Source organism: Cynocephalus volans, chromosome 13, assembly GCF_027409185.1.
Source record: "Cynocephalus volans isolate mCynVol1 chromosome 13, mCynVol1.pri, whole genome shotgun sequence".
NCBI classification, from domain to species: domain Eukaryota; kingdom Metazoa; phylum Chordata; class Mammalia; order Dermoptera; family Cynocephalidae; genus Cynocephalus; species Cynocephalus volans.
In genome coordinates this window covers 29,405,100-29,430,473 of record NC_084472.1, presented here as the reverse complement: position 1 = coordinate 29,430,473, position 25,374 = coordinate 29,405,100, and the positions used below count along the sequence as shown (strand labels likewise).

The window sequence follows — 25,374 nt, the reverse complement described above, 5'->3', positions numbered from 1 at the left end:
TTCTTGAGACTAAATTAAACACCTCCTCTTCCCTCTGCCACAAAAATTTACTAAAAACCTTTAGTAACTAATAAACTCAGGATTTTTTTTTAAAGCAAGGCTATTTTCTTCAAAGTTTTCACTCACAGAAAGGCTCTGTGAATGAATTTAAAAAAAAATTTTTTTTTTACTATTTGTGTCTACAATAAAGACAAAAACCTCAGTCATTACTTACCAAGTTTTTCACATGACAAAGGCTGACAAAGATGAACATATTAATAGTCACAATCAGTTATGCTAACCACAATTATGTTTATTATAAATATGTACATTTGGGTCTAAAACAGAACAAAGCAGTAGCAGAATGAGGGAGATTTATTTTAAGTGTTTATGTTAAATAATTGCAGGTTTGTGCTCACTTAGTCAATATGAAACAGTAAAACTAATTGAGGTGGTATTCAGGAAAAAAAATTGAGAGAGATATATAAAGACAATGAACTAGAGGCACTGCAAATTATACATACTCACAGCATTTATTTTATAATGACATAAAAGACAACTTGTATAAACATAGTGAGCAACTTTGGCAAAATCCATATATTCAATCACAAGTGTTTTAGTTAGAAATGGTATTAACTTCTTTGGATGTTTCAGACCGAAATGTTATTATAGAAATTGATCATAAAGTGAATCTTAAATTGGCTGGAAAATAAAGTATTCAATGAGCATGTTTTCATAAAAAACAAAACAAAACAACAAACAACAACAACAAAAACAACAAATACCTCCAGATGATTAACAATGTAATGTGTTCAGGATATGGTACAATCTGAGGAAAGAAAACAGTAGATTCAATGAGACCAAATAAATGACCAGTGTAGAGAAAATTATTATTATGCATTAAAATAGAAAAACCTGTTTCTCAAGAATTCTATTCAGGCAGCGTGCTGAATTTCTTTGACAAGCCCACTAGGTTAGAAGTAGTGACTCCGTGACTGCTGAGTTTGCACTTACAGCCACTACATAACCATTATGTTATACTACCATTTAGCAGAAAATCATTGTCTTTATTGTCCACAAGTAAAACAAAAAAGACATTTATTAGTTGCTCTCCTTCTTGATCCAGCTTTTTTACTCAGCCTCCTCTCATTGGGAGCCTTGTCTTTCTTGACATTTGTTTTTAAGTACGCTTATCATGTCACATTTTGGCAAAAGTCACTGCTTATAGGTATAAATTCCACAAGGATGGGGCCCGTATCTGTCTTCTTTACCTTCCTTATCTATAGGAGAACATATTACCTGGATCATAATAGGCTCTGTACAAATTTCTTTCATAAATAGATGAATGAATACCCACGGTAATAATTTTGTTAACAATAAGCCATATCATTCCAGAGCTGTGAACCAGATATTTGTGAACAAATATCTTCCATTAAAAGAATTAATTTGTATTATAACTGAATACATAGATTTTGGAAATTCCTGTGACTTCCTGGCCAGGCTAAGTAGAGACGTTATTGTCTGATAAGATTGAAGAATATAAAGTGTCTTGTTTCTAAGAACCATCTGAAGATTTTCAATATTTATTTGATGTAATCATTATGATTTGTTTCCTTATAGAATGGGAGAAAACACAGCATATAAATAAGCTCTGTAGTATAGCCTGTGAATAGGACATGTGTTTTTTCCCTTAGATAAAATGATATTATTCCTGAAGATAGTGGTTGAGATTTAGCTATTCTAATTATTTTATAAAATGTTCATTAAAAAAATCTGTCCTCAAAGATTAAAAATCAATTATTGTGTCATAATAAAACTGTCTTTAAAAACCTAATTCATTTTTTCTAACATTTTCTTTTTAAATATATAAGTATATAAAAGAATAATAATACAGTCAAGATCCATGTCCCCATCACCCAGTTTATAGGCTGATTCATTAACAAATGTGAATATATATTCCTATTTTAAGATGAAAGGTGTCCAGAATTAAAGCAGGAAATGGAAACATTACTGTCAGAGGCCATCCAACTCATTAAAAGTCTGGAAACTGACAGGGCAGAAGCTGAAGAAGCTTTAAAACGACAAAGATTAAGAAAGAAAAAGATTAACATGACAATCGACTCTTGGTCAATCTGGAAACTTCAAGAACTCCCGTTAGCTGTGGAGAAAGGTAATAATAAAAGATTTTTCATATTGCCATTTACTCTTTTGGAGAGGCACGGATAATCATTTGCAGCTCTGTGTAAAAAAACACCTCTGTTTAGAGTGACCATATTATTTTGCATACAAACCAGGGCACGTTTGAAAGATGCTATTAATGATAAAGCTGGGTTCGCAGACCTGGACCTGCTGTCATTTGGGTCAGTTGAAAATTCCATGGCATTTGTAGTACCTAACAGGCATGCAGACATTTGGCACATATTTCCTGTAATGGCAATAGTATTTGAGTTACTAGAAATTTATAAATTTAAAGTGATAGCCACATTTTTAAATCTAGGAAAATAAAAGAGTTCTAAGTGACATTTTAGGAACTACATGCATATGCTTTTGAGAATTCAACAATAAATTTGCTTTGAGAATTTGTAGCATGCATTGAATTCTAAATTGTTTCCAGGGGTCATGCAGTAGCAAATGTTTAAGAAGGAAATGCTGTCTTTTAGACCACAGACTGAGGGACCTATGGTCAAGTAGTAAACAATCTAAAGGTATCGGATTTTTTTGTTTTGCAAACACTGTGCCTATCAAAACATGCCTGACTACCTGATTCTGCCTGAGGCTGGAAGTTTTTTACCTGTTCATAAGATAAACATTTTCATTCAGGATCCACATGCCTTGTAACTGTTCTTTACTAGAGCACCTAAATAATCTGTCATTTAAACAAACAAATTTTTGAAAGGAAAGGGGATGCTGTTAATTAATACTCCGGGATAACAGCCTTTAATTTCAAATTATATGTCATAGTGAACCCATACATAAGTCTTTTAAAACTGTAGTCTCTAAAGTGGGGTATATACATTTCCAAGGAGTTGCAAGAAAAGATTAGAACTTTTATTCATATTTGAAAATTTTATTCTTTTTGTAATTCTTTTTTTGAATAGTATGTATAATGTGCACACTCTACTAGTATGATAGCATAGATACATAAATTTCAAATACATATATACGTACTTACTGGCATTTTAGAGGCACTGAGGCTACAGTAGGGTCAGAATACCCTAGGCAATTCTGGATCCCAGCAGATTCTTGAATAAACTCATATTCACATTCATAAGAAGTCATCTGTAATTTTCCAAAATGTTTTCAAGGCCTTTTCTTGTTAGTAGTAGAAGTAAAGTTACTTTTGAGAGCTGGTTTTATTTAATTTTTTGCTGATCGATCTATATATAATTTCATATACACTTTATTAGATTGCTGAGATACTGTAGTTTTGGGTCTATGTGGAGTTCTACTTAAGGAGTTATTGAAATAAAAATTAAATTGGGATACATATATGCACATTCTAGGTTCCTAAAACATAAATGTGTTTTGAATGATGGAATAAATACCTGTCATGGTGATAACTTATTGTTTGTGTTGCCTTTTAATCAATGCTATTAAAAATCTACTTAATAAATTAAAATTTATGTTCATCTGTTTCATTTTATGTAAGTAGCCAATATATGCAATGACATTTGTTTATTATTATTATGTTGTATTAGTCCTTTCTGTTGCTTATAACAAAATACTTGGAACTGGGAAATTTATTTATTTATTTATTTATTTTTAAATTTTATTATGTCGATATACATTGTGGCTGATTATTGTTGCCCATCACCAAAACCTCCCTCCCTCCTCCCTCTCCCCCTCCCCCCCAACAATGTCCTTTCTGTTTGCTTGTCTATCAACTTCAAGTAATTGTGGTGGTTATATCTTCTTCTCCCCCACCCCGGTTTTTTTTGTGTGTGTGTGTGTGTGTGTGTGTGTGTGTGTGAATTAGATATTAATTTTTAGCTCCCACCAATAAGTGAGAACATGTGGTATTTCTCTTTCTGTGCCTGACTTGTTTCACTTAATATAATTCTCTCAAGGTCCATCCATGTTGTTGCAAATGGCAGTATTTCATTCGTTTTTATAGCTGAGTAGTATTCCATTGTGTAGATGTACCACATTTTCCGTATCTACTCATCCGATGATGGACATTTGGGCTGATTCCAACTCTTGGCTATTGTAAAGAGTGCTGCGATGAACATTGGGGAACAGGTACACCTTCGACTTGATGATTTCCATTCCTCTGGGTATATTCCCAGCAGTGGGATAGCTGGGTCGTATGGTAGATCTATCTGCAATTGTTTGAGGAACCTCCATACCATTTTCCATAGAGGCTGCACCATTTTGCAGTCCCACCAACAATGTATGAGAGTTCCTTTTTCTCCACAACCTCGCCAGCATTTATCATTCATAGTCTTTTGGATTTTAGCCATCCTAACTGGGGTTAGATGGTATCTCAATGTGGTTTTGATTTGCATTTCCCGGATGCTGAGTGATGTTGAGCATTTTTTCATATGTCTGTTGGCCATTTGGATATCTTCCTTAGAGAAATGCCTACTTAGCTCTTTAGCCCATTTTTTAATTGGGTTGCTGTATTTTTCTTGCAAAGTTGTTTGAGTTCCTTGTATATTCTGGATATTAATCCTTTGTCAGATGTATATTTTGCAAATATTTTCTCCCACTCTGTTGGTTGTCTTTTAACTCTGTTAATTGTTTCTTTTGCTGTGCAGAAGCTTTTTAGTTTGATATAATCCCATTTGTTTATTTTTCCTTTGGTTACCCGTGCTTTTGGGGTCGTATTCATGAAGTCTGTGCCCAGTCCTATTTCCTGAAGTGTTTCTCCTATGTTTTCTTTAAGAAGTTTTATTGTTTCAGGGTGTATATTTAACTCCTTAATCCATTTTGAGTTGATTTTAGTATACGGTGAGAGGTATGGATCTAGTTTCATTCTCCTGCATATGGATATCCAGTTATCCCAGCACCATTTGCTGAAGAGGCAGTCCCTTCGCCAGTGAATAGGCTTGGTGCCTTTGTCAAAGATCAGATGGCAGTAAGTGTGTGGGTTGATTTCTGGATTCTCTATTCTATTCCATTGGTCATTGTGTCTGTTTTTATGCCAGTACCATAGTGTTTTGGTTATTATAGCTTTGTAGTATAGCTTAAAGTCGGGTAGTGTTATGCCTCCAGCTTTATTTTTTTTTGCTCAGCATTGCTTTGGCTATGCGTGGTCTTTTATTGTTCCATATAAATGTCTGGATAGTTTTTTCCATTTCTGAGAAAAATGTCTTTGGAATTTTGATGGGGATTGCATTGAATTTGTATATCACTTTGGGTAGTATGGACATTTTCACTATGTTGATTCTTCCAATCCAAGAGCATGGGATATCTTTCCATCTTCTTGTATCCTCTCTAATTTCTCTCAGCAGTGGTTTGTAGTTCTCATTATAGAGATTTTTGACTTCCTTGGTTAACTCAACTCCTAAGTATTTTATTTTTTTGGTGGCTATTGTAAATGGGCAGGCTTTCTTGATTTCTCGTTCTGCATGTTCACTATTGGAGAAAAGAAATGCTACTGATTTTTGTGTGTTGATTTTGTATCCTGCTACTGTGCTGAAATCATTTATCAACACTAAGAGTTTTTTGATAGAAGCTTTTAGGCTGTTTGATATATAGGATCATGTCATCTGCAAACAGGGTCAGTTTGACTTCATCTTTTCCAATCTGGATGCCCTTTATTTCCTTCTCTTCTCTGATTGCTCTGGCTAGTACTTCCAACACTATGTTGAATAGGAGTGGTGAGAGTGGGCATCCTTGTCTAGTTCCTGTTCTTAAAGGAAAAGCTTTCAGCTTTTCCCCATTCAGGATCATATTGGCAGTGGGTTTGGCATATATGGCTTTAATTATGTTGAGATACTTTCCGTCTATACCTAACTTATAGACGGTCTTTGTCATGAATGAGTGCTGAACTTTATCAAATGCTTTTTCAGCATCTATAGAGATGATCTTATGGTCCTTGTGTTTGACTTTATTAATATGGTGTATCCCATTTATTGATTTGCGTATGTTGAACCAACCTTGCATCCCTGGAATGAATCCCACTTGATCGTGGTGAATAATTTTACGTATGTGTTGCTGTATTCTGTTTGCTAGTATTTTAGTGAGGATTTTTGCATCTATATTCATCAAGGATATCGGCCTGTAGTTTTCTTTTTTGGTTATATCTTTACCTGGTTTTGGTATCAGGATGATTTTTGCTTCATAGAATGAGTTTGGGAGGTTTGCGTCTGTTTCAATCTTTTGGAATAGTTTGTAAAGAATCGGTGTCAATTCCTCTTTGAATGTTTGGTAAAATTCTGCTGTGAATCCATCTGGTCCTGGGCTTTTCTTTGTTTGGGAGCCTTCTGATAACAGCTTCAATCTCCTTTATTGTTATTGGTCTGTTCAAATTTTCTACGTCTTCACGGTTCAGTTTTGGGAGCTTGTGTGTGTCCAGAAATTTATCCATTTCCTCCAGATTTTCAAATTTATTGGCGTATAGTTGTTTATAGTAGTCTCAAATGATTCCTTGTATTTCAGATGAATCAGTTGTAATATCGCCTTTTTCATTTCTAATTTTTGTTATTTGAGTCTTCTCTCTTCTTTTTTTTTGTTAGCCATGCTAATGGTTTGTCAATTTTATTTATCTTTTCAAAAAACCAACTTTTTGATTCATTGATCTTTTGAATTGTTTTTTAGTTTTCAATTTCTTTCAGTTCTGCTCTGATCTTAATGATTTCTTTCCGTCTGCTAACTTTAGGTTTGGATTGTTCTTGTTTTTCTAGTTCTTTTAGGTGAAGTGTTAGGCTGTTCACTTGCCATCTTTCCATTCTTCTGAGGTGAGCATTTAATGCAATAAATTTCCCCCTTAATACTGCTTTTGCAGTATCCCACTGGTTTTGGTATGATCTATCATTATTTTCATCAGTTTCAATAAATTTTTTGATTTCGTGCTTGATTTCTTCTTGGACCCATATGTCATTAAGTAGAATGCTGTTTAATTTCCATGTGTTTGTATAGTTTCCAGAGTTTCGTTTGTTATTAATTTCTAGTTTTAATCCATTGTGGTCTGAGAAGATACATGGGATAATTCCAATTTTTTTGAATTTGTTGAGACTTGATTTGTGACCTAATATGAGATCTATCCTGGAGAATGATCCATGTGCTGATGAGAAGAATGAATATTCTGAGGTTGTTGGATGGAATGTTCTGTAGATATCTGCCAATTCCAATTGGTCTAGAGTCTTGTTTAGATCTTGTGTTTCTCTGCTGATTCTTTGCCTAGATGATCTGTCTAATATTGACAGTGGGGTTTCAGGTCCCCTGCTATTATGGTATTAGTGTCTATTTCCTTCTTTAGGTCTAATAGGGTTTGTTTTATAAATCTGGCTGCTCCAACATTGGGTCATACATATTTATGCTTGTTATGTCTTCTTGATGGATCAGTCCTTTTATCATTAAGTAGTGTCCCTCATTGTCTCTTTTTATGGTTTTTAGTTTAAAGTCTGTTTTGTCAGATATAAGAATAGCTACTCCAGCTCGTTTTTCTTATCTGTTTGCATGGTAAGTCTTTTTCCATCCTTTCACTCTTAGTCTATGTGAATCTATATGGGTGAGGTGGGTCTCTTGTAGGCAGCATATAGTTGGGTCCTCCTTTTTGATCCAGTCAGACAGTCTGTGTCTTTTGATTGGGGACTTTAAGCCTTTTACATTAAGAGTTGTTATTGAAAGGTGTTGATTTATTCCTAGCATTTTATTGGTTGTTTGGTTGTCTTAGGTGTCTTTTGTTCCTTGCTTTCTGATTTACTGTTTGGTATCTGTGTTTGTTGGTTCCTTAGGTTGTAGATAGCGTTTTTGTTTGCTTGTTTTCTCTTCATGAATGCCATTTTTATTATACTAGTGGGTTTTGATTTTTCTTGGGTTTTTATCACAGTGGTAGTTATTTTTCAGGAACCAAACCCAGTACTCCCTTGTGGATTTCTTGTAAGGGTGGTCGTGTGGTAGTGAACTCCTGCAGTTTTTGTTTGTCTGAGAAATATACTATTTGCCCTTCATTTTAGAGGGATAGCCTTGCAGGGTAAAGTACTCTTGGCTGGCAATCTTTGTCTTTTAGTATTTTGAATATATCATCCCATTCCTTTCTAGCTTTTAGGGTTTGTGATGAAAAGTCTGATGTTAGCCTGATTGGGGCTCCCTTATAGGTGATTTGACACTTCTCTCTTGCAGCTTTTAAGATTCTCACTTTTTCTCTGAGTTTTGCCAATTTGACTATAACATGTCTTGGAGAAGACCTTTTTGGGTTGAATACGTTTGGAGATCATTGAGCTTCCTGGATCTGAAGATCTGTGATTTTTCCTATACCTGTGAAGTTTTCTGCCACTATTTTGTTGAATATGTTTTCAATGGAATCTCCATTTTCCTCCCCTTCTGGAATACCCATGACTCAGATATTTGAGCGCTTAAGGTTGTCTGATATCTCTCTCAGATTTTCTTCAATGTCTTTGATTCTTTTTTCTTTCTTTTGTCTGCTTGTGTTGTTTCAAACAGCCCATCTTCAAGTTCAGAGGTTCTCTCTTCAATTTCGACAAGCCTGCTGGTTAAACTCTCCGTTGTGTTTTTTATTTTGCTGAATAACTTCTTCAGTTCAGCAAGTTCTGCTACATTTTTTTTCAGGACATCGATTTCCTTGTACATTTCCTCTTTCAGATCCTGTATACTTTTCCTCATTTCATCATGATGTCTAGCTGAGTTTTCTTGTATCTCATTCAGTTTCCTTAGAATTATCACTCGAAATTCCTTGTCAGTCATTTCAAGGGCTTCTTGTTCTATAGGATCTAGAGTTTGAGATTTATTAACTTTTGGTGGTGTACTTTCTTGATTTTTTGTTTTTCTGGTATCTTTTTTTTTGATGTTTATTCATTGTGGCAGGGGGTTTCACAGCCCACCGGTTTGAGACTATTGACTAACTAAGATGTTGCTGTGGTTGCCAATTTGGTATGGCTACCGCCATGACTGCTCAGTTGGCCTTTAGTGCCTTGTGTGTATGGTTGCCTCGGGTCTTGGGCCTCTCTGGTGAGCCACCTTTCTGGTCAGATTGGACTCTGCTGATCACGTACCACAGGGTGTGTGATCTCTGTTGAGCTTTCACTTCCTGTGCAGGGCTTCTCCCTGTTCCGTGTGCTCTGGCCCGGGCTGTTGGATTGTGCAGTGGCGACCCCACAGGGCATGTGGTTTCTGTCGAGTCTCCGCCTCCCTGGCCGCACGTCTCCCCGCTCTGTGCGCAGTGTGCTGGGCTGGGTCGTGTCTTCAGCAACCGTCGTCTATCAGCTGGGCCTTCAAGACCCTGCTCGGCACTGCCTCGCCCAGGAAGTCTACCAGGTTTCTGCTAGGCACAGACGACCGGTCACTCTGGGTGCCTTTGTAGCACTGTGTAGATCTTTCTTGGGACTTATCACCTTCCTCCTGGTATCGCAGTTATTTGTGTACTTGTCTTATCTCCCACACCAGAGCGTGAGCTCCTCGGGGGAGGAGCCCGCAGCACACGGTTCACCTTTGTATCCCCCCGGCCCGGTCGAGTCCAGTGCCTACCTGCAGACAGCTCTCTGGCAGGTTTAAGCGGACTTGGGAACTCTCCTACCACACTATTCCCAACCAGAAATTGGTTAGACGTTTTTCCGAACTGGTGGCCGAAGAGATGGTATCTGCCTCCCAGTAACAGGAAGTTTACCGGGGGCGGAGTCCAGGGTGTGGTGGAGTGACAGTCGGCCCCGCCCGTACTTCCTTGCCCTCCCGACACTGGCTGGGGATGCCCCTCACCACCAGCCCCACCAGAGAACTGCGGAGGGAGTGGGAAGGGAGGCCAGCCCACAGGCCCCGGGAAGCCCTGCGCCAGGGCAAGCAAGTGGGAATTCTCAGTGAGGAGCCGAGCCGGGCCGGAGCTGCCACCACCTGAGAAAATGGAGGCAGCCCTGGGGCGCTGAGTGGCCCGGTGATGCAAGTGGAAGCCGGATGGGCGTCAGTCCCCGAGCAGGGCCAGGCCAGGGGTCACTCACAGGGCTGTGCCAGGTCGGGTGCTCACTCTCTGCCTCTGGTTTGTCGCCTTCCCGTTCTTGGTTCCCGCCACCTCGGGATGCTCACTCGGTCCCGCTGAGTGGCTCGGGCGCTCCCAGGAATCTTCTTTTATGCTGGCCTGAAACCTCGAATCATGAATAGGGCAGCTGGCCGCCTTCAGCGCGGCCCCGGCCTCCAGGATCCTGTCTGCATCCACAGCAGCCCTGGCGCTGTGTTCCCTGTTTAGAGACTCACTTTTGCAGCTACAAAACATTTCTTTTCCTGCTCCATACTTCAAAGCTGTTGCCTGTAAATGAGGCAGCCTCTCCTGCCGAGGGCAAAGTGGCGGTCAGCCCCCATGACCGGCCACCAGCAGCGGTCCTCCCTTAAGAGATGGCAAGAGGAAGGTCCACAAGTTTGCCAGTGGCATGAGGCCCAGTGGCCACCGTTTCCACCTCAGCTACTCTGCGCCAACCGCCGCAGCCACCGCCATCTCGAAAAAGGGGGAAATTTATTTAAATAAAAAAATACATTGCCTACAGTTGCAGAGGCTGGAAGTCCAAAGTCCTGGGAACACAACTGGTGAAGGCTTTCTTTGGTGATGACTTCAGTGACGACAGAGTATCACACTGAGAAAATGGCAGAGCAGAGAGAACAGAGAGAGAGACAGACTCTGTTCTCTCTTCTTTTAAAGCCCTCAGAACCACACCCCTGACCACAATTTTTAATCCATTCCCTATGGCATGGTCCTGCAATCTAATCACCTCTTTAAGGTTCCAACTTTCAATTACCATAATAGGATTTCCCACCCTCTTAACAGTTACAGTGGGAGCTCAGTTTCTAATACATAAAACTTGGGGACACAATTCAAGCTTCGGTGGGTTTTGGGGGGAACACAATTCAATCCACTATATATGTATTTTTTAAGAGATTTCTTTTTAAAACATATTAGTGAAAAGTAATGTGCTTTCAGGAATCGGCTGCCTTTATAACAATATACATAGTATATAATCTCTAAAATTTTTGAATTTATTTATGAAGTATAGAGTTATATATTTTTATAGTCTTTAGGTTCTCAAAGTCTCTAGCATATGAGACAGGAAAAACTTCTAATCTCCTTAAAAGCCTTAACATTAAGTATGATATTTGTTATAAGCTTAAATAATTTTTTATAAAATTAAGGATGTCCTCTTTTTTCTAGATATCTTCTGGTTATTCCTACAGATCTATCCCATCACCACTTATATCTTTTGTACTGTGGTCCTGGATTTTCTTTTCCCTATCAAAAAAGATAACCAGAAATGTTTTCTATCATGAATTGGGTACTATATGATCTTACAAATTATTAAACTGGATATGCATAGCAGTGTTCCCTTGTAAAGTCAAAGTGTACATATATTATACCCAAGAAGCATCTGAAGGCACAAATAAACTAGTGACTCCAACTCCCTTGGTATTCCCATTATGCCTGTTTCTATAGATTCCTTGTCTTTCCCATAACCTATATTTATGGATCCAGGTGTTCTTCCCTATGACCATCTAATGGAAGAGAAAAAAATGTAGTTCTGGTTTATGAGTAGACTTGAATGAGATGTTGATACAGTTTGGAGAGCTGCTGCATTCTAATCCCAATATGGGAAGGGTGATGGCCAATCACCTTAGTGGGCAGAATTTTAAGCATTTTTTTAAGGAGAGATGGCCCAAAGTATGTATGGGAAGTGACAAAAGATTTAACAAGATAATGGCTGACTCCTTAAAACAAATGTTTTACTGTTTAGTTAGTGAGGGTAAACAAAGTCAGAAGGTGATATGTCAAATACATATCCAGGAAATTAGAAAATATTTACAAATATTTCATTTAAAATTTTATCATTAAAATTATCTTCACATGTCTGAGAAAAAGCCACGTCATTATTTAAAGGGAAATCAATAGCTTTTGTTACATAAAAAAAAGAGGGATTCATAATTAGTTATCTAAATATATGAATTTAGAATTTAGAAAAACAAAAGCAAAATAAATACAAAGAAAAAAGAAGAAACCCAATAACAAAATGGTAAAATAATGGAAAGTATGCAAAGCTAAATGTTGACTCGTTAAAAAGAGAATAATGAAAAGAATAATGGGAAACCAATGGCAAGGTTAATCAAAAACACAGAGAATGTATGAATGAGTCAGATTAGGAATAAAAATACATAGAGATGTAGCAGTAATTAATATTAATGAATATGTTCAGAACAAATTTCTTACAGTATTATTGAAACTATGATAAACTGAATAAATACACACACACAAAAAATGGATTGAAGAATAAATAGATAGCCAAACTATTCATATAGTCATTAAAGGAAAGATTTTGACTCGATAACTAAAAAATCTTTCCCTGCAAAATAAATACACACATACACACTAGGGCCATAAGGCTTTATGTGCAATTCCAAGTTTCCACAAAATCCTAGAAAAAAAGAAATAAAAAGAATAACTGATGTAAGAAACTAGCATAAATTATAAACAAAAATTAGATGAGCACAGTACAAATATGGGAAATCACAGGCCTAAATCACAAGTATAAATGCAAAAAATCCTAAGTGAAGACAGCATCAAATCCCATCAAGAAATTTATTTTAAAAAGATGAAAAAAAGCCCCAAAACTAGCCAACCTACTTTTATTCCAAGAATGCAAGATTGGCTTAATGTTAGAAACTTTATATAATGAGGAAATCTTTTTATCTAATTTCTCTAAAATTGTCCTGGTCTGTTGATTGGGATTTAATTAAATTTACAAATTAATTGCAGGAAATTTCCATGTTTAAAATTTTGAATATTGTTATACAGAACAAATTGTTTTTATCCATTTATTCAAACCCACTTTTGAGTTATTTCATAGCATTTTGTTGTTTTCTTACTACAGGAGCCCCAGTTCATGTTAGGTTTATTACTGAATTTGTGCAGTTTATTTTAGGTTTTAGTTTTGCTCTCATGAGATTATCTTGTTTTCAACATATTCTTTATATAGATAAACATTACCTTTTATATTAATTTTATATGAACTATCTTATTTGTAATAATTTTCAGTTGATTTTTTGTGTTTTGTTATAATTCCATTATCAGAAAATAATTATTTTTGCTTTTTCCATTCTGCTATTTGTAACTCCTACTTCATCATTTAACTTCTACTCTTGCAGTTTTTCTCATTTTGAAGCAGTTACATAGAGTGATTTTATATGTTAATCAGTATATACATTGATCATAGTAACTGGGATCTGTACTAAAATAATTAACTTATAAAACATATATTTTAATCCTTTTGATGATGAAGAAAAGCAATACATTTTATAATAGCTCTTATTTTAGATTTAGAAAGGTTCACAAACAAGTGTTTTCTGTAACTAAAATATTTCATATTTATTTATTATCAGAGATTTCCTTTTGGACCTTTTGTTTTTAAATCAGATTTTCTTTTGTCCTTATCATTCTGTGTCTAGAACACGAGGCCTATCTGAGAGATATTGTAGAATTACGATGGCATCTTGAAGATAAAGTTAGTCAACTAGAACAAATAGAAGGCCAAAAGAGAAAGTTAGAAGAAGCTAATGCAAAGATTCAAGCAGACGTAGACTACATGCAGAAACATGGCCCTCTACTGGACTCAAAGAGGAACCAGGAACTTGAAGTTCTGAAGGAACTGTATCAAAAAAAAACTGAGGTAAATAAATAAGTGAATGGATATGCATTAACAAGTTACCTAGTTATGTAAAAATGTCTCAACCATAGGAAATTAACATACTTTAAAATGTTTTATTTTCACTGAAATTGACCTGCTATTTATCTCCCAGAGGATTTATTAAACTATACACTCCACAAACTATTGATATTCATTTTAACAATGTCTTCTTCCCTTACCTTTACATTTAGGAGTATAAATAATGTTTAGTCAACCTACTAATAAAATTTTGGGGATTTAAAACAGCCTGGTGTTTTTAAAACTGTCATTTAACTGAAGGAGAATGCAGGTAGGGTATATCAGTCAATTTCATTATTGATGATAATATATAAATGAGGTAAAGTCTTTTTAAATATTGATTAACATTTAGTTCTCCTGTTGTGAGATCATACCACATAAAAATAATTTATTTATACCTGTCACAAAATTAACAACTTTAAATTTGTATCTCATTTGTTTTTGATCATTTTAAAGAAAGTAAGAAGTTGTTAAATGTCTCCTGTTTCCCTCAGTAGTTCCATTTTTCTCCCTGCTTCACCAAAGACAGCCTTTACCATAAATTTCATGTTTCTAAGCAAAATTTGTAAAAATTTTATATATGTTTATGTTGAACAATGCATGGTCCTTTTTAAAATTACACAAATAATACCTAAAATGTATAACTTTGTGTAACTTGTTTTTTAATCTGACGTTGTCTTAATTTAGTCAAGCTACTGTTGATATATGGAGATCTAGTTCATTCATTTTACTTGCCATGCTCCATCAAATAAATATCTCACAATTTATTATTTTTCATTTTCTCTTCTGTTCGTCACCTGAGTTGTTTCCAATATTTGGCGACAAAACTGTTGACTTCACTGTAAACAATAATCACCCATGAAACTGTTCCTCTGTATGTGCTTGTGATTTTTCTTAGATATATACCTATTGGAGTATTTACTGTGTCATAGGTTATACACATTTTCAATTTTATTAGATAATACCAAGTTACTTTCCAAAGCGCCTCTAACTATTTATGCTACTGGAGTAGTAGCAGTGCTGGAGACTTCTCCTTTCTCCACTGTGGACAAGAATGCTAGTATTACCCTTTTTTCTTAGTAATACACCCTTATACAAATATAAACTTAAAAGGGATTATCATTCTATGATGAATACCCCTCTATAGAATTGGATGGCAATGTGTCAGGCTAAAAGATATTTCCCAATTTCCCTTTTCTCATGGTACCTCATAGGAATGCCCTTTGAAATGGACTGACTCAGCCAGAAGTAGCACCCTTCTCCAGTTAGCTATTTTCTAAACTTCCGGAAACCTAGGTATGATAGCTGCGGTTCTAATTTCCACTTTACCGCATGAAGCAATCTTGGAAATGGAAGCCAGTATTCAGGATGGCTGAATAGACAGGCAAAAGGAGATTTGGATCCATTTCTGTGAGAGAAAAGTAAACTGTAATCTTGTTTAAGCAACTTATGTGGCTTATTTCTGTTATTTACAGCCAAACCCAATTCTAACTGGCACACCTCACAATTTTGTCAACATTTTAGTTCTCATACTTTAAAAATTTGTCCATATGTGTTTAACCTTGTGTTGTTTTAATGTGTTTTTTTCTGATGGTGGACTTGGGTGTGTTGTTGGTGGGGGAAGGCAGAATTGTTGGGCAGCTGGAAGACAAGGCTTGGGAATGGAAGTAAAGCAAGAGAATTTATTCCAGCAGATGAAGGAAATAGCATCTTTTGTGTAGATCCTATCAGGGCCACTATCATGGATAATTTTATGTGTCAACCTGGTGGGGCCAGGGTGCCCAGATATTTGGTCAAACGTTAGTCTAGACATTTCAGTGAAGGTGTTTTTTGGATGAGATTAACATTTAAATTGGTGGATTTAGAGTGAAACAGATTATAGAGAGGTAAGGAGACAGAAGAGAGATAGAGAAGGGAGAGATGGAGAGAGAGAGGAGAATGAGTATAATGATTGTTAGGTCATAAAAACAGTGAAAATTGTATATTTTGGACCATCGCATGAAGATAGTAATGGTTATTCCTATCCCAGTTGAAGGGAGTATAGGTGATCTTTATTTATATTCTTTGTAATCTGAGTTTTTCCTACAATGAAGTATTATTTGAACAATAAATATAATGAAGAGTAGTAGCTTTTTATTGGTGAAATGATAATGATTTCATTTTGGACATGTTGACTTGGACATTGAAGTTATTTTCTTCAATAACTTTTATACATCCCCAGCATTGATGTCTATCTGGGTAAAGGAAACCTGAAACTCCACATACTAAAAAATAGAGTATATATGGGGAAAACATGTGTAAATAACTTTTTATCTAAATCAAAACTCTTTAAGTTAAAGTTCTTTCCTTTAATTAACCATTAAGTGCATATATTAGCAAAAATATTTTTCATTTCTAGGTAATGGACCTATACAGACAAGTTCATGGGGAACTTGAAGAAGCTCTAGAAAAGCTTGAAAATATCAAATTAAAGACTAAACAGATTAAGGAAGAAATGGAAGAAGGTATTTGCAATGATGAAATGAACATAAAGTCCTACAAGTAAGATTTTTTCACAAATACTACTATTGCTCTTAGAAATAAATTATTAATTAAAAATGTAATATTTATTTCTGTATTAAAAGCTGAGGTAAAGACAAAAGACTTTTAATCAACCATATCTATCTTATCACCAAGTTTATATAAAAATAAAATATGTATATTTTATTTGTGTAAATTTATGTATGTATAATTTCCTAAAGCAGTATATTTTTGTGTCATTTTTAAGACTCTTTATATATACTGCCAAATTGCCTAAGGATATGGTATAACAATAAGAAGTGTCTTCAAAAATTTATGGAAGGATTTGTATTATCTTTTAATTCCATTTTTTCACAAACTTTTTGAAGTATGCTTCTATATCCCTATTATCTATGTTCAAAAGTGACTATTTAAAAAATAATTTCCAGCATGGGATATTATTAAAAATAAATTGTATATCAATGTATTAATTATAAAGATAGCATCTAATTACTTTAACTTGCATTTATTTTATTAATAAAATGAAATATTAAAAATATATAAATTAATAATATTTTGCATATTATTAATTGAGGGTTTTATTCTTACATTTGTTTCTGATGTGTTTGTATTTTCTATATTTTTCCAGTTCCTTTCTTTGGCTTTAAATTCTTTATGGTTCTGTCTGATGTGATAAAACTTTTATTTATTCTAGTTTATCAATGATTTAATATAGGAAAATTCATATTCCTTATGAAGCCAGAATCAAATAAATATAAGCAAAATGAACACAATTTATAAAATCCTAAAATCTATATAATATCCATTTGTTAAGGTATCTATATTTCAAAGTGTGCTAAACATTATCTAACAAATAAGTATCTTTTATAAGTCACCTGATTTCTTGTATTTTCATTATCATTCAATCATGTATAATTTCTAATTCCCATCATTTCTTCTTGGATCTATTGATTATTAAGAAATATATATTTTTTAACTTTTATGATGCATTTCTAATTTTTTTTATTATTGCTTTCCAGCTGAATTGTATTTTGGTCAGGGGACATTATACAGTTTCAACACTGAAAATTTTTGAGTCTTAATTGATGGCTCAGTGACATGATTTTTGTTTTCATTTTTTGTTTTTTAGGTAAATATTCCTTGTGTAATAAAAATAACATTTATTCTTTACTTCTTGAGTGTATTACTCTTTACTGTTTCATTAGATTAAGTTTAGTAACTATGGAGGTTAATCTTTGTACAGCAGTATCAACATTATCTAGGTAGTTTTTCAAAATGCAGAATCTCAAGCTCAGTCAGACCTACTGAATGAGAATCTGTACTTTTAAAAGATCTGGGTCTAATGTAAAGGCCATGTGGGTGCACCTCACAGACCATCAACTATGAAAAATATAATTGACCACAGGGCTCTGTGGTTAGCAGCGTTGTACATAGTAGCTTCCAAGGATCTCTGCTTCTGCTTCCTGATATCCACAGTCTTGTAAAATTCCTTCCCCTTGCATGTAGGCTAGACCCAGTCAGTTGTTTCTAATGAATAGAATATGGCAAAAGTAATAATATGCCATTTTTATAATTAGCTTGCAAAAACTGTGATGTTTGTCTTGCTAGCATTCTCTTTCCTGCCTTCTTGCTTATTTGCTGTGGTGAATCGAACTGCCATGTTTTGAGATGCTCTCTGGAGAGGCCCATATAGCAAGGAACCAATTCAGGACTCAGTGCAGCAACCCTCTAGATCAAACTGCACACCGGGAGTGTGTGAGCAGGACTGTTTGGAGTGTGTTAGGAAGAAGGTCTTTCCCAACCAACCCTTGAAGATAACTAAAGCCTCATGAAAGACCTGTATCCTGAGAACTCAGCTAATCTAGAACACAGAAACTGTTAAATGATAAATATTGATGGTTCTAGCAGCTAAATTTTGTTGTAGTTTCTTATGCAGCAAAGGATAACCAGTACAGGCTGCGGCTGCTACACTGTGAAATACATCACTGCTTTTTGCCTTGAACATACTTCCAGTGGGCTATTCTCAACTGCAGTACAGGTTGCTGCCGCTACTTTCTGAAATACATCACTGCTTTTTGCTTTGAACTTACTTCCAGTGGGCTGTTCTCAGCTGATGAATGATTGCTGTAGGGATACTAGGCACACATGTTTCTTGGAGATATGGGATCCTCTATTGGCCATCTTTGCCTGAGGACTCCCAGTGGATTTTTCAAACATCCTGTGGACTGCATGGCAGTCTAGGATGCTTCCGTTCATGCTTTTCTCTATCTTCTTTACTCTGGGGCAGACTTGCACTCAAGGCTGGCAGTATTTCCTCACTACTGCTTCCTCCCAATTTTCTCTCACACAGGCATTTTTCCTAAAAAAAATCTTTGAACTTTTAATCCTTTCTTGATATCTACTTCTCTGAAGATGCGTACTAATAGGCTAATTTACCATTTAACCTATCTTCTGAGCCTTAAAATTTTATTGGTGGTTTTTATTTCTAAAAGTTATTTTGGGGATCATTTTTAATTGTGCTAGGTCATTGTAAATGGTTTTCTACTCTCTGAAGATATATCAAGCTTAACTTTTATTTATGTATTTTTTAAAAAGATATTAAGCATCTGTCCAAAGACCATTTTCTGAGGAATATTGATTTTTTAAATAATTTATTAAGATGTCATTTGTGATATAATAAATAGTCAATTTTTATAAAGATTAATGAATACTCGAGAAGAATATGTATTTTCATTGGGTTAGGACATAGTTTTATATGTATGGTATGTGTTTGTGATATGGTGTGTGTGGTAGGTGTGTTATCAAAAATGTTTATTGTTCAAATTTTCACTATTCCTACTTATTTTGGTCTGCTTGATCTATTGTTTTCTAACAGACAGATATATGTTTTATACTAGTCAATTTATTTTCATAATTCTGTTCAGGCTCACTTTATATATTCTGGGCTATATTAAGTGCATGGGTTAATTTTTCTACCTTCATAGTGGTTGTGTGTGTATGTATATACACACACACACACACACACACACACACACATATATATTCATGTAAATATACACACATATTTTCAATCCCTTTAATATTTTCATTCTTCAAAGTATATTTTTGTTTGGCATTGATATTCCAAAAGATTTCTCCTAATTAGAATTTCACATCTTATTGTAGAATGGCACATCTTATTTTATTTCTTTAGTTACAATTTTTCTGTTTGGTTTTATTTTAGGTAGATCTCTTGCAGTTCTCATATAACTAATTTCTGTGCTTTTATATAAATTGGATTATTATTTTCTTAGTAGATGTAATTACCCCATTTTATTTATTATTGTTATTGTTGGGTTTCTGGCTTGCTGCAAATGTAGGAAATCCTCAGCTGAGATAACTGGGGAGATTCAGCTATATGTCATGTTTCTCCAATTCACTTTCTTGTTCTTGTGTTAATAAGGGAGGAGTAGAGTGAGAAAGCAGAATCACAAATGAACTTCATGAGCCTCTGCTTATATCCCATCTACTAAAATCCAAATGGCAAGGACAAGTCAAATGGCTGAACCCAAAGGCTGAGTTAAAAGGCCTTACAAAGTTACATGGCAAAGGGAGTGCATACAGTTAGGAGTGAAAAATTGGAACCATTAATGCCCTCAGTGTTCCACACTCTTTTTCTTGCTTTGCATATCCTGAAGCTATCAATTGTTTCTCTCTCTTTTTAAATTTTAATTATTTATCTCTCTCTATATACACTGTTACACCATCCTTTCATACAGCACAGAACAGATCTTAGTACATTATCCATCTTGTAAAGATTTCTAGAGGTTTTCCTTCTCAATTTTGAATATAAAATTTAGTTGGTGGTTTTTATAACTAATATTTAATTAAACATAAAGGAATATTTTTATTAGTTCCTATACTCACCATTATTTATTATACTATATAACTTCCTTTGTGTTGACTTTCTTCTCAAGCATATCTTCCAGTAGTTTTATGAGAAGCATTAAGGGAGTCATTAATTTATTTATTAAATAAAATTCTAAAGATATTTTTAGTTGTCTCCCAATATTTTTTAATTTATTGAGATTTAACATACATATAGAAAAGTGATTATGTGCACTGATATTAAGTGTAGAAACTAGTGAATTTTTAAATATATATACACTTGTATAACCATGACTCAGGTTAAGATATAGAAATGTTCCAGCATGCTGGATGTTTTTCTTGTTTTTCCCACTCAAAAGGGTAATCACGATTCTGATTTCTATCACCATAGGTTAGTTTTGCCTGTTCTTGAATTTTGTATGAATGGAAACACAAAATGTATACTTTGGTGTCTGTCCTCTTTTCAGTTGACATATTTATTATATTCATCCATGTTTTCTCATGTATCGGAAAATTGTTCTTTATTTATCACTGTGAAGTATTCTATAGTATAAATATGCCATAATTTTTTAGCCATTTTTCTATTAGTGGACATTTGGATTATTTCTTCTTTGCGACTTTCATGAATAAGTCTGCTATGAATTCTCTGGAACCATTCTTTTCTGTGGTCATAGGTACTAATTTCTTTTGGATGTATATCAAGAACGGGGTTGTAGCATCTTAATATAGGCATATGTTTAGGTTTAGGAAAAAACTGCCAAATTTCTTTCCGAAATAGTTGTACCATATTACATGTTTATCAGCAATACATGGCAGTTCCAGGTGCTGTGTAAGCTCACCAACGCTTCATATTGCCAGTCTCCTTGAGTGTAGTGGTGTCTCATTAATGTTTTAATTTGCATTTACCTGAATGGTAATGATATCAAACTCTTTGTATTATTTATTAGCCACTTGGGTGTCCTCATGACATGCCATGAAAACTTATGCCTTTTTTTTTTCTTTTTGCTATGTTATACTTATTTTCTTATGGATTTGTTCTTATTTTCTTATGGATTGATTCATGTATTTTCAATATAAGTCCTCTCTTGGGTATCTGTGTTATAAATATCTTCTCCAAATCTGTGTCTTGATTTTTCTTTCCTTCAATCATGTATTTTTGGGGGGATATAAAATTTATTAATTTTAGTGACGTTCAATTTATCAGTTTTATTTTATGACAGTTAGTGATTTTCCTAGAATAATTTTTTTCTAATTTGACTGTGTCAAGGCTATGAAAATATTCTAATATCTTTTCTGTCTGTCTATCTACCTACCTACCTATCATTAATCTATATTTATTTGGGGGTTTATCTCTGCACCAATACCAGCCTTACTTAGTTAATATTGCTCTATACCAAATCTTGTAACCGGGTGATGTAAACCATGAAACTTCATTGTTTTTCTTTACAATTGTCTTTGCTATTTTATTCCCATGTAACTTATAGAATCAGCTTATCAGTTTCCATAAAAAATAACTGCTAGAGTTTTGAGTGACCTTGCATTATTTGTTATTTTATTTTATAATTGTTTATTGCTATTTGTATTAGTTTCCTGTATCTGCTATAGCAAATGAACACAAACTTGGTGGCTTAAACCAATAAAATTTTATTTTCTCACAGTTTTGGAGGCCATGTCTGAAGTCAGTACCAGTGGGCTGAAATAAAGGTGTCAACAAGGGTACACTACCATGTAGGTGTTAGAGGAGAATCTGTTCCTTCTTCCATCTTATATTGGCTGCCAAGTTTTCTTGACTTGTGGTCACATCACTTCAATCTTCAAGGCTAACATCTTCAAATCTCTCTGTGCTTCATTTTCACATCACCTTCTCCTCTGAGTATGTTGTAAAATCTCCCTCTGCCTTCCTCTTATAAGGATGCATGCAATTGCATATAGTGCCCACCTAGATAATCCAGGATAGTTTCTCAATCTCAAAATTCTTAACATCCGCAAAGACACCCCCACCCCTTTTATTTGCCATCTAAGATAATTCTCTCAGGTTCCAAGAATTATTGTGTAGTATCTTCTGGGCGGCCATTTTTCAGTCTACCACACTACTATATACAGAAACTCAGATTTTTATATATTTGTCTTATATTCAGTGGCCCTACTGATTTACATATTTTAATTACAAATTCTTTTGGATGTTTTACATACACAATCTTATCATCTGAAAATAATGTCAATAATATTTTCCTTTCCAATATTTATCTCTTATTTCTTTTTCTTGTCTTGTATCTCTGGATAAGTAAGTTAAATATTGAATGAAAGCACTAATGACAAACATTCATGTCTTTACTATCTCGGTGGAAAGCAGTTTAATATTTCACCATTCATTATGATGATAGATGTAGGTCTTCTGCATATATTGTTCATCATATTAATTAAATTTCTCTTTTATTCTTAGTTGGCCTTACTAAAATTTATAAATGAGTTTTGAATTTTATCAATTTTCTGTTACATTTATTGAACTGATAGTACTTTTGCTCCTTTATTCTGTTGAGGAGGTGAATGAAATTGATTTTCAAATGTTAGAGAAATGTGTCATTCCTGGAATAAATCCCACTTGGTCAAGATGTGTTGTCTTCTGGATATATCTCTGATTAAATTTGCTAATCTTTAGTTTAAAATTTTTTTCTGTTTATGATCATGAAAGCTAATGTTATGCAATTTTTTTTCTTGCCACATTTTATCATGTTTATGCTTGCCTTATTAAATGTTGATCTTTACATTTTTTGTGAAATTTATATAAAATGGGTAGTATTTCTTCTTTAACTGTTTGGACTATTTTCACTAGCAAAGCCATCTGTGCCTGAATTTGTGTGTGTATTTGGCGGAGGGAAGTTGATTAACTACAGATAGTTCTCTTTAATAGATACAATGCATTCATATTTTCTTTTTCTTATGTCAGTCTTGATCAGTTATGCAGGTGCATTTTATCTAAGGTTTTCTTTTTCTTTTTCTTTGTAAATAGTTACAGACTCACAGGAGTCTATATATAGAGTCCTATGTAGCCTTCTCCCAGTTTCTCCCAATGGAAGCATCAATAGAATAGAACCATTGCACATTATCAAAACCAGAAAATTGGCATAGGCCTTATTCAGTTTTCACCATATTTGTACATGCACTCATTTATGTGTGTGTGTGTGTGAAGTTATATGCAGTTTCATTCCATGTTTAGATTCTATAGCCACCACTACAATCAAAATATAGAACAGTTTCATCCCTCCTGACCCCCGCCCTTTTTCTTTCTCCTGACAACCACTAATCCTTTAATCTCCAAAGTTTTGTCATTTTGAGAGTGTTATGTAAATGAAATCATACAGAATGTAAACTTTTGATTTTGGCTTTTTTTTTCATTAAGCATAATGCCTTTGAGATCAATCCAGGTTGTTAGAAGTATCAAGAGTTCATTCTTTTTATTACTGAGTGGGATTCCATTGTGTGGCTGTGTAAGAGCTTGTTTAACCATTCAGCCTTTGAGGGACATTTAGTTTGCTTCCAGTTCATTCCTATTATGAATAAAGTTGCTATGGATATTCATGGAGAAGTTTTTGTGTGAAAATAAGTTCTTATTTCTCTGGAATAAATATCTAAGACTGTGATTGCTGAGATGTATGTTAAGCGTAAATTTAGTTTTATAAGAAATTGTCAAACTGTTTTCCAGAGAGGCTATACCATTTTGCATTTACACAAACAATGTACGAGAGATCCAGTTTATTTACAACAGATCAATATATTTTTTTCTTATTTCTGCTATTCTAGTAGATTTGTAGTGATATCTCATTATGGTTTTAATTTGCATTTCCCTAATGGCCAATTATGTTGAATATCTTTTCATGTGCATATTTGTTATCAAATTATCTCTTTTGTGAAGTATCTGATCAAGTGTTTTGCCAACTTTCCAATTGAATTGTTTGTTTTCTTATGGTTGAGTATAGATAATTCTTTGTATATTCAGGATACAAGTTTTTTTATCAAATACGTAACTTGCAAACATCTATGTTTTTGAAAAGGCTTACCTTTTGGTCCCCTTATGAGGGTATTTTACAGTGCAAAAGACTTTAATTTCGGTGAATGTCAATTTGTTAATTTTTTCTTTTATGGATCATGTGTTTGATGTCATGCATAAGAATTCTTACCATAACCTTAAATAATAACGATTTTTTCCTATGTTTTCTTAAAATATTCTGGTTTTATACTTTAGATTTAGATATATGAACCAGTTTTTAATTAAATCATGTATGAAGTGTGGATTTAAAGTTCTTTTTTTTTTTTTTAGCCTATATATATATATCCAATTTTTCCAGCACCATGTGTTAAATTGCTTCCATTGATTTGTTTTTGAAACATTGTCAAAAATATGTTGGGCATTTTTGTGTAGGTCTATTTCTGGGTTCTGTATTCTCTTCCATTGATCTATGTATCTATTCCTCTGCCAATACTACATTTTCTAGATTGCTGCTCTTGTAAAGTAAGTCTTAACTAGTTTTAACTGTAGGTAGTTACTCTTTTCATTTTATTATTATAAATTTATTCTGATTTAGCAGATACAAGAATGATGAAATTTAAACTACCGGTGGGGACAAGCATAGTAACAAGCTTTACTCTGAAAAATCCTCAGGACACTGAGAAATTAGTGGCATCAACTTCATCAGAAAATCAGGATAAGAGGACAACTATAATAGTACTTAGCCCCCACGATGCATGACATTGGGCAATTGTTCACCCCTCAGGCAAAAGTCTATAGTTTATTCTTTAGACTGAAGGTAATGGATACCATTGAGAGAAGAAAATTAATTTCAAAAGCGTGTAACTTAACGAAACTCATACCTTTTGAATGCTGAGGCTTTTCACCTCTCATTGCGTACCTGGCTTTTAGAATTGTGATAGGTAAGCCTGTACTCCAGAGATACAGAAGGGTAAAGAAGAATCTTGGTTTTGCCTATTTGTTTGTTGCTTTAATTTTCATTTCTGAAGTGAGCTTGTATCTATCAGTTTCATTTGACTTTACTTCTGATATCAGGGTTGGTGCATGAGAATGTGGGCCAATTCAATAAGCACATCATCTGTTTATTGGCAATTGACATTTATTTGCTTGTGAATTTTGTTTATGTTC

At 34.4% G+C, this 25,374-nt stretch overlaps 1 protein-coding gene across 1 annotated transcript in view; it reads left to right on the top strand.

Moving 5' to 3' along the window:
• CCDC178 (coiled-coil domain containing 178) overlaps positions 1 to 25,374 on the top strand; it is a 452,087-nt gene that overhangs the window by 57,938 nt on the left and 368,775 nt on the right. The window contains exons 6-8 of the mRNA XM_063077500.1: positions 1,949 to 2,149; positions 13,576 to 13,796; positions 16,231 to 16,373. Of these exons, the coding sequence (XP_062933570.1) occupies positions 1,949 to 2,149; positions 13,576 to 13,796; positions 16,231 to 16,373 (565 nt within the window). The remainder of the gene's footprint in view (positions 1 to 1,948; positions 2,150 to 13,575; positions 13,797 to 16,230; positions 16,374 to 25,374) is intronic.